Below are 12,942 nucleotides of genomic sequence, written 5' to 3' on the forward strand. Positions count from 1 at the left end.
AACTTTCTGTAATTCCAGAGAGATTTGTCCTCAGTGTTTGGAATCTCAGTGGTATATAAGAGCCAGTGGTTTTGGAAGATTGGAGGATGGCAGGGTCCCTGTTCACTTTTACATTGCTGTTGCAAAGCCAGCTTTCTTCCTGCACGCCTCTTCCCCTGCCCTGCTTCGTTCGTTGCTTTGCATATGATGATTGCAATTTAATAACACTGAATGATACTTCACTGCTGGTTTTATTGCCAACTACCCTTGGAACGTAAGCCTAGATGCAAGTAGTAAGGAGAGGGCAGCCAAGGCCTCTAGATTGCCAGTTACTTGGCTGGAAATCCCATTCATATTGGGAAACAGATTTTTAAAATAAATTTGGCACTGGAAACACTGCCATCCTTTTGTGAAGCTGTGTCAATAATCATAAACTCTCATAGTTGTGCCCCCCAACCCTCGGCCACGCTAACAAATATTTAGGCATCAGCATATCTTCACGATGCCACCTTCTGTTGACCGCGTGGGCTTCTCATGCTGTTTGGGTTGGCAGTGGAACATAATCTTCTGTTTTATGTAATGAGGAACATCAGAGGAGTGCTTTGTGCTTACCCTCTCAGAGTGTGTGCAAGACCTCTCGTGTACCCCATCATTTTCGGTGCAGTCAAAGCTAGCAAACATTTCTGTGGCCTGGTAAATATTTTCTAACTATTGGCAAGGCTTTTAAAATTTTTTTTTCCAGTGCCACTTTGCTCCAGGCCAGGATTATAAAATGACCCAGCTTTGCTTTGGTTTCAGATGAATTTTGCAAATATATGTGTGTGGTGGGACTACACTATTTTCAGAGAACACAGTCATGCGTGTAACAGGGTCTGATGCAATATAGTGCTGCATATGCCCAATCAGGCCGACGAGGCTTACCCTTTGCAGACTGTGCCAATAAGCAGTCGAGGCTTGTTGCGATCTGCAGAAATCTACAGAATTCTCTGTTTCCGAGAAGGCTTGTTTCTAGCATATGACATCATAGAAAGCCTTTTTTTTTCTGACATTTTTTCTGCTTTGCTTTAGAATATCAAAGGCAAAGACTGTTGAACATAGTTGGCCACTTAGCTTTATTATTCATAGTGCTCCCTCCCATGTTTTTTTTTTTTTTTTTTTTTTTTTAAACAGTGTTCAATGTTAGCGTCAGGTGTTGGCTGCCTTCCTGGGGGAACAGATTGCTGTGAAGTAAACACAGCTGGAAACTGACCACACATTGTTTTTCTTTCTTTTAAGAAATCAAAGAGGCATTTATAGAAAAGCTGCAGAACATGGTACTGTCCAGATTTATAGATTTATTCCTCCAAGTCTGGTTAATGATTAATGTCACGCCTGGGTGTCCACATAGACCCACTTCCCTTCTCCCTTCCTGAAGCTGCAATTTCCTCGGAACAATGAGCTTGCAGAGGTTTGCTGCAATCCGAACTTGAGGAGGGGGTGGAGCCTGTTCAGTTCTGTTTCTCCTTGCCGAAGTGTGGTCTTTGGAGCTAAGCGAAGAATGACTTCTGTTAGGTTTTCCTCTGCTGGTCTTCCTTGCAGCCTCGAAAACCTCACCAGAGTCGCCTCTGCTGGTCTCTTACTGTGCTGCTCTGTCAGAGATGGGCAAGTAAGTGAACTGCAGAGTGTTGCTGTGTGTGCTTGTGATTTGTATTTTATTTGATGTAAATGTGAAGGCAGAGTATTTTCTAACACTGTAATTCAACTAGGTTTTGTGTCTCCTGGATCTATTTTTTTTTCTTATTGTTCTGAGGAGCTGATATACTTGGAAATATTAGGTTTAAGATATGCAGATGTCCAACTTATATACATAGTCAAGGATTTAGAGTCTGGAGACAGGAGGCTGGCAATTTCAACTAGGAGGCAGTAAATTCAGGGTAAGAATGATGTTGATGTGGGGGGCTGTGGGGGTGGCTGGGTGTAACAGTGATCTGGAGAGAGAATCAAAGGCCTTCTCCTCCCACTTGGAAGACTTTACTATTATTTTGGTCTTTTATTTCTTTGGTCTCTGTGCTAAAAACTTTCTCTCTTTTTTACTGTTTCTTTGTATAGATGTTTTGGTGATTTAAGTTATGGTGTAATAATTAATTGCTGTTAAGAATTGCTACTAATTACTTGCTATATTAAGGTTTTCCAAAGGGGTTTTCTCAATAAATAGCTATTTCTCTTTACATCTATCTTGTAAGAACTGAGTTAGAGGTAAAGAAGAGAAAGATATAGGAATTTAAGAGTAACTTCTGCTTTTGGTTTGCTTAAATGACAACTGGAGACCAGTTTTCATAGGCAAAATATATGTTACTTCAGTTTTTGTTTTCGTTGAGAGAACTGTAGGGTCGCCTTTTGGGATTACCTGAATTATCTGTCACCTGCACTGGAATTTGTATGTAGTTATCTGTATAGTTATCTAAACAAGTTGAATCCGTCATTCATTCCTCACTGAAGAATCTCATCGAAAGTAACATTCCCTGTCTGTTTGGCTGAGGTGCATGGATGGGAATTGTTGGAATTAGGCCATATATCTATTTGGATTCTCATAACTGGGTCCAGCACCTAGCATAGTTCCTGGTACATAGGAAAGCTCTATGCGATGTCAATAACTGACTAATTTAGTAACATCCTTAACAGCTGTTTGAGTTCCAAGAGCAGGAAAGTGAATGGTGAGTTTTGAACCTTATAAAATACATAAGTAAACCCAAATGAGGAGAGAATTGAGAAAGCCTCTTATTCTGAAGATGGTCCTAAAAGGCTTTCTCTAGGCTGATTACTGCGAAGCATATTTTTTCCTGGCTATATACAACTTGGCAGAATTGATCTGATTTTGGATTCTGAAGGAATTGAAAAATTTCATTATACATTATAGTGGGCTCTAATGATGTGGCCAGTTCTCTTCATTAATTTTTTAAATGACTTTAAAAAAAATGAGACAGTACTGATTGTTTCCCTAAATGAATCTAATTAACAGCTACTTAAGGTATCTTAATGATTTTTCATATATGTTATCTGCTTTGATTCTCATATCAGTCCAGTGAGGTGAGTATGGTTGTTACTTCCTCATTTTACAATTGAGAAAACTGAGAGTCAGACGAAAAGTGATTCTAGAAATTGCGTGGTGCGTGGAAGAACCAGATGTCAGCTGGGTATTTTAAAACTCAAAATCCCGTGTACGTCTCACCTGCCCCCTCTCCAGTCATCTCTAAACGTCTTCTATTGCAGGATGGTAGAAAGAACTCCCACCTGGGTGTCAGGAGACCTGGATTCTGATTCTGACTGGGTCATTGCTGACCTCTGTGATGTGGAGCAAGTCACTGAAGTCTTTGGATGTTATTTTTCTGCAAGGAGGTTATTTTAGTTGATTTCTTAAGTTTCTTTGCAGCTTCAGGATCTATCCAGGGCCATATCCAGGGCTTGTGTTATCTCTGAGTGCTCATCTGCAATGTAGAGAAGAGGTGGGAAAGGAGGTAGGATTCTTTTTTTTTCTTTTTTTTTTGAGACAGAGTCTTGCACTGTCGCCCAGGCTGGAGTGCAGTGGTGTGATCTCAGCTCACTGCAAGCTCCGCCTCCCAGGTTCACGCCATTCTCCTGCCTCAGCCTCCCCTGTAGCTGGGACTACAGGTGCCTGCCACCATGCCCGGCTAATTTATTGTATTTTTAGTAGAGACGGGATTTCACCGTGTTGGCCAGGATGGTCTCCATCTCCTGACCTCGTGATTCGCCCGTCTCGGCCTCCCAAAGTGCTGGGACTACAGGCGTGAGCCACCGTGCCTGGGCAGAAGGTAGCATTCTTTCCAGCCATTCTATGCAGCTCTCCCTTAGTTTCCCCTGCCAAGTGCAAAGAGACACAGGATCTCCATGGATGAGGAAAACCCCAGGCCCTTGTTTGCTCTGATCTGCTTCCTGAGCTGGCATTTCTCAGTCTGTTCTTTTTTACTCATCAACAAAAGTATTCGAGCCAAATTCTCTTGTAATTTCAGCCCAGGTATGATCAACATCAAGTTACCTTTCCATTTGGCCCAAGAAGAAGTTATAACCTCCTTGCATAAGCTCATCTGTTATCTTAATCCTTTCTGGAACAGGGAAAATGTAAATAAGTATTACTCTATCCCTCTCTTAAGTTTTTCAAATTACAGCAGGTGGTTGGGAAAAGGGGAGGGCAGAACAGTGGAAAAGCATTTTTTATTCTACTTCCATTGCTAACTTTGTAGTAGTTAACAGATCGATTTAGAAAATAGTGGGTTACTAAGATAAGGGTGACCACCCTTTACTAACACTAAAAAGAAAAAAAAAAGCTATAACCAAGTGTCTGCCATCACCATTATAGTGTAAAAGAAAAAAAAACAAAAACAAAAAACAAGGCCAGGCATGGTGGCTCATGCCTGTAATCCCAGCACTTTGGGAGACCAAGGTCAGTGGATCACCTGAGGTCAGGAGTTCGAGACCAGCCTGGCCAACAGGGAGAAACCCCCGTCTCTACTAAAAATTTAAAAATTAGCCGGGCATGGTGGTGCATGCCTGTAATCCCAGCTCCTCAGGAGGCTGAGGTAGGAGAATCGCTTGAATCCAGGAGGCAGAAGTTGCAGTGAGCTGAGATTGTGCCACTGTACTCCAGCCTGGGTGACAGAGTGAGACTCTGTCTCAAAAAAAAAAAAAAAAAAAAAAAAGTTGCAATGACAAATTCTCAGTGGGGAGAAAGGGCAGATCTTCCTAGGAAAAGAGTTGGCATTCTCATCCTGATGTTTGCCCCCTGGACTAATGAAAAACCTCATTCATGACCACAGTCTGTATTTGAGAAGCTCTGTCCTACCTGGTGCTTGGGTTCTTAACACTCACAGACTTCCTGGGTAGGAAGTGGCGCTTTGAATGGAGACATGAGAGCTGCCTGTGCAGGTCAGCTCTTTCCTTTGCCGCAGTCTCTTTCTCTGCTATCTTGCTATGATTTAGTCCTTAACTTTTTCCTTTTGTCTTTCCCCATAGGCAAGAAGCGAAACCCTGGCCTTAAAATTCCAAAAGAAGCATTTGAACAACCTCAGACCAGTTCCACGTAAGTTGACAAGATCATCATCTGAATCCAAATCCTTGTGCTTTCAGGTTCCTCCTGGGGGTTTATTTTTGGACTGGTGAGCAATGCCTTGACTTTAGAAGAGCCCTTTAAGGGGGAAGCCATTTGCTCACTGTTCTGAGACCTGAAATAATCATCTTATCAGTCAGTTACGTTGAATGGGTAGTTTTGAACTCAGTGTCTTAAGTTATTGGTTGAGTAGGAAGTGAATATCACATATATTTGGCAGATGGGGCTCTATGTAAGGCCAGAAAGGCCCCTGGATGTGGACTTCCTTGCCTTTTCCCTGTAGATTGGAGCAAACAGGCAAATCCCTGTGAAAGCCACTACTATAAAACTTGGGTTGAGATGGAAAGATGGTATTTGGTGAGGACCCACATCCTGACACTTAAATTCTGTCCCATATAAACAGAAGGAAGAATGAGGTAAAGGAACACTTTTTTATTAGCTGAGGTTTTGGCCCAAATCCCTAAGTCAGCTCAAGTCCTAGTGAAGGATGTCGTGTAAATGACATCCTCTCTGTGAGGATGTCTCCTTCTTGTTTTTATTTTTTTTTTTATTTTTATTTTTATCTGTCTCTGTGTGGTGGGAACGGTACTTCCTGTCCAGCTGGAGGTACAACCACCTACCAAGGCATCTGCATGAGAGGAATGGAAATTCCAAGGAAACTCACAATAGAGGTGTTAGAGAGACAGGGCAAGGGCAAAGAGAGGGCATCCTAATGGAAAAGTGAGTTGGTAAGGCTTTTGTTCCTGTCTACAAAAGTGCCTCCCTTTGTGATGGGTTTTGATCTTAGCTGTGATCTGCTACCAGGAAGTGCACCCCCTAGCGTTGGAATGTGTTCTTAAATGGGATCTTGTCTGCTGTAAGACTTTGCTAAAGCCACTGGTCCTTGCATTGCGTGAAGCAGTATACAGACACTTTCCACTGGAGAATTTTTAAGGACAAAGTAGAGTTGAGGGCTACTCTTCAGGGTTCTGGACTGTAGCTCAAGAGTCTAAACTCAAGATAGAATGTTCCTTTCATTAGAATCTGCAGGAGGAAGATCCGTCTTCCCATACTTGCTGTCAAGATTGTTTTTTTTTTCTCTTTTTTTTTCTTTTTTTTTTGGTCTCTCTGAGCAATTTCTTTTTCTCGTAGACCTGTGAACTGTGTAATTACTATTGTTTCCTCTCTGACTGGTTTCTCACGAGCTTACAGTCAAATATGTGGCCTACTTGTACTACCTGTATAGGAATTTATGGGATATACTTTTAAAACTTTTTATTTTGAAATAATTGTAGATTAACAGGAGGTTGCAAAGAAACGTACAAGGAAGTCCCATAGATCCCTTTCCCCAGGCCATGCCAAACTCCCCCCCCGTCCCAAGTTAACATCTTACACAACTATAATACATTATCAAGATCAAGAATGTGGCAGTAGTGCAAATCATAGAACTTAATTTTGCCAGCTATGCAAGTATTCATTTGTGCGTGTGTGTGTGTGCACGTGTAGCTCTATAAAGTTTATCACATGTGTAAGTCTTGCATAAGTACTATTATAATCAAGATACTTCACTACAGCAACATTACAAGACTCTTTTATGCTACCCTCTTATAATCAAACCCACCTCTTCTCCCCATCTCCGTCCTTAATCCCTGGCAACCACTAATCTGTTCTCCTTTGCCATTTTGTTATTTCATGATTGTTATATAAACAAAATCATGCATCTCTTTTTGAGATTTTTTTTTGTTCCATGTAATTTTATTGAGGTTCATGTAAATAATTGCATGTATTGATAGTTTGTTCCATTTTATTGCTAAGTACCCATCCATGGTATGGTTATACCACAGTTGGTTCAACACCTTAGCCTTTGAAGGAGATATGGGTAGTTTTCCATTTTTGGCTATTATGAATAAAGCTGTTATGAGCATTTATGCGTAAGTTCCTGCATGAGAATAGGTCTTCATTTCTCTGGGGTGTAAGCCCAATAGTGCAATTGCTGGGTTATATGGTAAGCCCATCTTTAGTTTTGAAAGAACTGCTGAACTATTGGCCAGAGTAATTGTACCATTTTATGTTCTCAGCAATAATGTCCGAATAATCTAGTTTTTCTGGATCTCTGCCAGCAATTGGTATGATCAGTGTTTTTCATTTTAGCTATTCTGATGTGTAGTGATATATATGTAGTTTTTATTTATTTATTTATTTATTTATTTATTTATTTATTTATTTATTTTTGTGACGGAGTTTCGCTCTTGTTGCCCAGGCTGCAGTGCAATGGCGTGATCTCGGCTCACTGCAACCTCTGCCCCCTGGTTTCAGGTGATTCTCTTGCCTCAGCTTCCCCAGTTGCTGGGATTATAGGCGCCTGCCACCAGGCCCAGCTAATTTTTTTTTTTTTCTTTTTTTGGTAGAGACGGGGTTTCACCATATTGGCCAGGCTGGTCTGCTGGTCTCGAACTCATGATCTTAGATGATCCACCTGCCTTGGCCTCCCAAAGTGCTGGGATTATAGGCGTGAGCCACCGTGCCCAGCCTATATGTAGTTTTAATTTACAATTTCTCTAGTGGCTAATAATGTAGAATATGTTTTTAGGTGTTTATTTTCCATCTATATATTTTTGGTGAAATGTCTGTGCATATTTTTTTGCCCATTGTCTAATTAGATACTTTTTATTGTTTACTTTTGAGAGTTATTTGTATATTCTGGACACGAGGACTTTGTCCGATATATATGTGATATGAAAATATTTTTCCCAGTTTGTAATTTGTCTTTTTATGCTTTTAGCAGGGTCTTTCACAGAGCAAAATTTGTTCAACTTATCAATTATTACTTTTACAGATCATGCTTTTGATAATAAGTCTAAGAACCCTTTGCCTAGTCCTAGATCTGTCTAGAAGTTTTGTAGTTTTGCATTTTGCATTTAAGCCCATGGTCCATTTTGAGTTAATTTTTGTTCAAGGTATGAGTTTAGGTTGAGCTTTATTTTTTTGGCCAGTGGGTTACCAATTATTCTAGCACCATTTGTTGAAAAGGCTATCCCTCCTCCATTGAATTGCTTCTGCTCCTTTGTCAATACCAATTGGGCATATTTGTTTGAAGTTATTTCTGCATTGTTTATTCTGTTCCACTGATTTATTTGTCTCTCCCTCTGCCAGTATGACATTGTCTTGATTACCACAGCTGTAGAGTAAGTCATAACAGGGAAACATGATTCCTCTCACTCTGTTCTCTTTCAGAACTATGTTGACTATTCTAAAGGCCTTTCTCTTTTCATATAAGTTTTAGAATAAGCTTATCTATGTCCACAGAGAAACTTACTGAGATTTTAGTAGGAATTGTGTTTAAGCTATAGATCAATTTAGGGCAAATTGACATTTTTGCTACATTGGTTCTTCCAATCTGCAAACATGGTATATTTCTTCAACTTTAAAAATTTTATTTCTTTCATCAGCATTTTTATAATACAATTCCTTTATATTAGATTTTGTTAAAATTTATACCTAAGTTTTTTTTGGAGGAAATTTTAAGTGGAATTTGATTTGTGAACTTGGTTTTCACTTGTTCATTGTCAGTATATAGAAATGCAATAGATTTTTTTCTGTATTGATCTTGAATTCTGTGGATTCTGCAATTGATCTTCTATTCTGTGACTTTACTAAAATCACTTATTAGTTCTAGAAGCTTGTCATCGAATCGTTAGGGTTTTCTATATAAACAGTCATGGCATCTGTAAATGGAGACTGTTTTATTTTTTCTTTTCCAATCTTTACTTTGATTTTTACTTTCATTTTCTTGCCTTATTGAAGTGGCAAGAATGTCCAGTCCTAGATTAATAAAGTTGATGAGAGCAGGCAAACTTGCTTTGTTCCTCATCTTAGAGGGAAAGCATTTAGTCTTTCACTATTAAGTATGAAGCGAACTGTAGGTTTTTTGTAGATGTTACTTATGAGGTTGAAAAGGTTCCCAACTATATAAAACCTCTCAGTATACTGAGAGGTTCTTTTTGATTGTTTGTTTTTGTTTTTTTGAGACAGGGTCTCACTCTGTCACCCAGGCTGGAGTGCAGAGGTGTGATCATGGCTCACTGCAGTCTCAGCCTCCCCTGGCTCAAGTGATCCTCCCATCTCAGCCTCCAAAGTAGGTGGAACTACAGGTACATGCCACCACACGCGGCTAATTTTTTTTTGTGTTTTGTAGAGACCGGGTTTTGCCACGTTGCCCAGGCTGGTCTTGAACTCATGGGCTCAAGCAATTTGCCTGCCTTGGCCCTCCCAAAGTGCTGGGATTACAGGCGCGAGCCAACGTGCCCTGCCTGAGAACTTTTATTATGAATGGGTATTGAATTTTGTTGAATGCTTTCTCTGCATCAATTGATATGATCATAAGATTTTTCTTCTTTGATCTGTCGATATGTAGATTATGTTGATTCATTTTTATGTACTCAGCTAGCTTTGCATACCCCAAATGAATCCCAGTTAGTTATGGTATATATATTTTTGTGCATTGTTGGATTCGATTTGCTAAAATTTTGTTGAGGATTTTTGTTTCTAGGCTTTTGGGAGATGTTGGTCTGTGGTGGTTTATTTATTATTTCTCTTGTGCTATTATTTTCTAGTTTTAATATTAAGGTAATAATGGCTTAATAAAAATGAATTGGTAAGTGTTGCTTCTATTTTTTGGTAGACATTGTATAATATTGGTGCTAATTCTTTGGATGTTTGCTAAAATTCTCCAATGAAAGAAAATGAGCCTGGATTTTTTTTTTCTGGGACTTTTTAATCACAATCTCAATTTCTTTAATAGTTATAGGACTATTCAGATTATCTGTTTCATCATGGCTGAGTTTTGGTAGTTTGTGGTTTTGAGGAGTTGGTCCATTTCTTCCAAGTTATCACATTTATGAGAGTAAAATTGTTCATAGTGTTTCCTGCCTATCCTTTAAATGGCTGCACAATCTGTTGTGACATCCTTTTTTTTTTTTCCCCTGATACTGATAATTTGTGTCTTCTTTTGTTAAATTTGTCAATTTTGCTTGAGGTTTATCAACTTTATTGATTTTTTTTCTTCTGAAGAACCAGCTTTGTTTTATTTTCCTATTTTCAATTTTATTGCTTTCTGCTTTTATTTTTGCTATTTCCTTTGGGATTTATTCTTACATCAACCTGCCAGGAGTCTTACATCCCTTCCCCTTACAATTTTTATTCTTTACCTTTTATATTAGTTTACATTATAGCATAAATTATATGTTAATTTTATAAATTTTATGAATTTTGGAAGGCTACCATAAACCCTTTCTTGGTATAAACAAGGATAAAAGCAGCTTATATTTTCCCTCGTATGGTATTAATAAGGTATACTGTGAATATACTTATCTGTTTCACTGTGTGAAGCAAAAAGTATCACTTCATTATTGTAGAGTATACCGCTGTAGCTCAAAGAGTCTCCTTGTTATTACTTTAATGCCAAGGCTTAAATTTGTACTCCTAAAGAAGTAGCTCCCACATTTTGTGTTTTTCTTGGCAATTTTTGAAGGCTGGCTTGGTGATTTCTTCCCATTCATACCCTGCCTCCTTCTGCTGCGCTTCACAAAAATAAATAGGCCTTGACAAAGCTCCATTCTCCCGAGTTCAACGTGTGTGGCCCCTCTGTTTGAGCTTTCTTTGAGCTACCAATGCCAGTGTGAGCTGTCCCTTCCCTTGATTGATAGTGACCAATTCTGAATCAGTTTGATGCTAGTTCATATTATTTCATTTAACCACCACAAGAAACTCAGAGGCAGTGTTTGTTATTCTCACTTGACATGTGAACAAACAGAACGATGCAACGGTCAGGTGCATTGCTCCAAGCTGTTGAGCATAGCTTCATGGGTAAGAGTTCAGGGTCTGGAGCCAGAACACTTAGGTTTATATTTGGGATCTAAACTTCACTAGTTGAATATCTTAGGCAAAATACCTAACTGCGCTAAGCCTTAGTTTCCCTTTCTAAAAATACAAAAAATTAGCTGGGCGTGGTGGCGGGCACCTGTAACCCCAGCTTCTTGGGAGGCTGAGACAGGAGAAGCGCTTGAACCCAGGAGGGAGAGGTTGCAATGAGCCGAGATCGTGCCATTGCACTCCAGCCTAGATGACAGAGTGAGACTCCATCTCAAAAAACAAACAAACAAAACTCAGGAATAACAGTGATGTTGCTGTCATGAGGATTAGATGTCATAATCCATATGAGTGTCTAGTGTAGTGCCTGGTGCATTGCAATTGCTCAATGAAAGGTAACTCCAAGTTAGTATTATCACACAGCTTCTCGGTGGAAGAACTGGCATATAAGCTCAGGAATCTCTGACTCTCAATTATGTACTGTTAGCCACACATCAGACTGGTAGAGGCTGTGAGCAAACAGTTTATGGCTAGTGAAATGAGAGGTAGTATCCTTTACAGCATACTGTGCATGAGAAGCCATAATGATGCAGCTCTGGGTTCTAATCTCATTGTCTTTCTAAGTGTTTTTTTTTTTTTTTTTTGGGACAGAGTCTCACTGTGTTGCCCAGGCTGGAGTGCAGTGGTATGATCTTGGCTCACCACAACCTCCGCCTCTTGGGTCCAAGCGATTCTCCTGCCTCAGCCTCCCAAGTAGCTGGGACTACAGGCACCCGCCACCATGCCCAGCTAAGTTTGTATTTTTAGTAGAGACGGGGTTTCACTATGTTGGCCAGGCTGGTCTCGAACTCCTGATGTCGTGATCCACCCGCCTCAGCCTCCCGAAGTGTTGGGATTACAGGCGTGAGCCACTGCGCCCGGCCTAAGTGTTCTTAAATTATTTAGTCACTTTCAATATTAATTGTTGAAAGAGGTATTAATGAGGTATTATACCTTGATTTCAATTCATACCCTATTCTATTTCAATAGAGGTAATAACACCTCTGAGAGTTGTAAAAATTAAGGAAGCTATTTTATGTAAATGGTCTCACGCAGTCTCTTGCCCAAATAGGTGCTTAATAAATATTTCTGAATCAATGAATAGTAATTGCGATAGTAACCAGTGAACTGATTCCTCATGTAAAATTATAAATGAATAATTATCGTACTAAACCGAAGCTGGTTGTTCATATAAAAAAATGAATACTAGGTGACCTTTGGAAGACCTTTGGTCTTCCAGGGGAAGAATTTTTGTAATAAGCTTGGTTCTTTCCCCAGAGGACTAAAATATTGAAAAAGTGACAGAGAACATCCACCCACAGTATAAACTTCCTGCAGAATCGCAATGCCCCTGGCAAACGAATATGCCCAGCCCTGGAGAGAACACAGTGTCAACTAATCCAATCTGATTTGTCAGTCTTGGCCCCATCATTTGATATTTTTGGCCCACTTGATGAGCCCAAGGGCCTGCGGCACAGGCGAATTGATTATTTTCATCAGACGAGGCCTGGGTATTGGGAGCAAGTTCCTTGTATTCAGTCTGCCTCGATGGGAATCACGAGAGCAGGTAAAAAGCTCTTAGCCCAGTTTTTTATATTCCCTTCTCTTCTTCCTCTTTCTCCTCCTTAAATCAAGGCTGAGATTCGGGTGACTTGAGTTTTATTTTCAGCTCCGTTGATGACCGTATGGCTTCAGAAAATCACCCAGCTTTTCTGGGTTTCATTTTTCTCAATCTGGAAAATGGCACCAGACCCTTCTATTAGGTTCAGGGGTAATGCAAAGTTAGTATAGAGCCAAGGTCAGCAAACTTTTTTGTAAAAGGCCGGATACTAAATATTTTAGGCTACATGGGCCACAGAGGATGCCGTTGTTTATTTTTTGTTTTTTTACAAGCATTTAAATTTGGAAAAGTCATTCTTAGCTGGACCACAGGCTGTAATTTGCTGAGCCCTGGTATATATATAAAATATAAGAAT

General features: G+C 39.8%; 1 protein-coding gene across 4 annotated transcripts in view; it reads left to right on the top strand.

Moving 5' to 3' along the window:
* MAP2K6 (mitogen-activated protein kinase kinase 6) overlaps nucleotides 1–12,942 on the top strand; it is a 139,486-nt gene that overhangs the window by 87,936 nt on the left and 38,608 nt on the right. For 2 of the 4 annotated variants that reach the window (XM_003808944.6, XM_008961092.6), the window contains exon 2: nucleotides 4,987–5,053. In XM_003808944.6, coding sequence (XP_003808992.1) covers nucleotides 4,987–5,053 — 67 coding nt within the window. Of the gene's footprint in view, nucleotides 1–734; nucleotides 1,625–1,873; nucleotides 1,893–4,986; nucleotides 5,054–12,942 lie in introns of those variants that run through there. The other 2 variants (XM_008961093.4, XM_008961094.5) reach the window with 2 other exon arrangements.

Source organism: Pan paniscus, chromosome 19, assembly GCF_029289425.2.
Source record: "Pan paniscus chromosome 19, NHGRI_mPanPan1-v2.0_pri, whole genome shotgun sequence".
In the NCBI taxonomy this organism is placed as follows: Eukaryota; Metazoa; Chordata; class Mammalia; order Primates; family Hominidae; genus Pan; species Pan paniscus.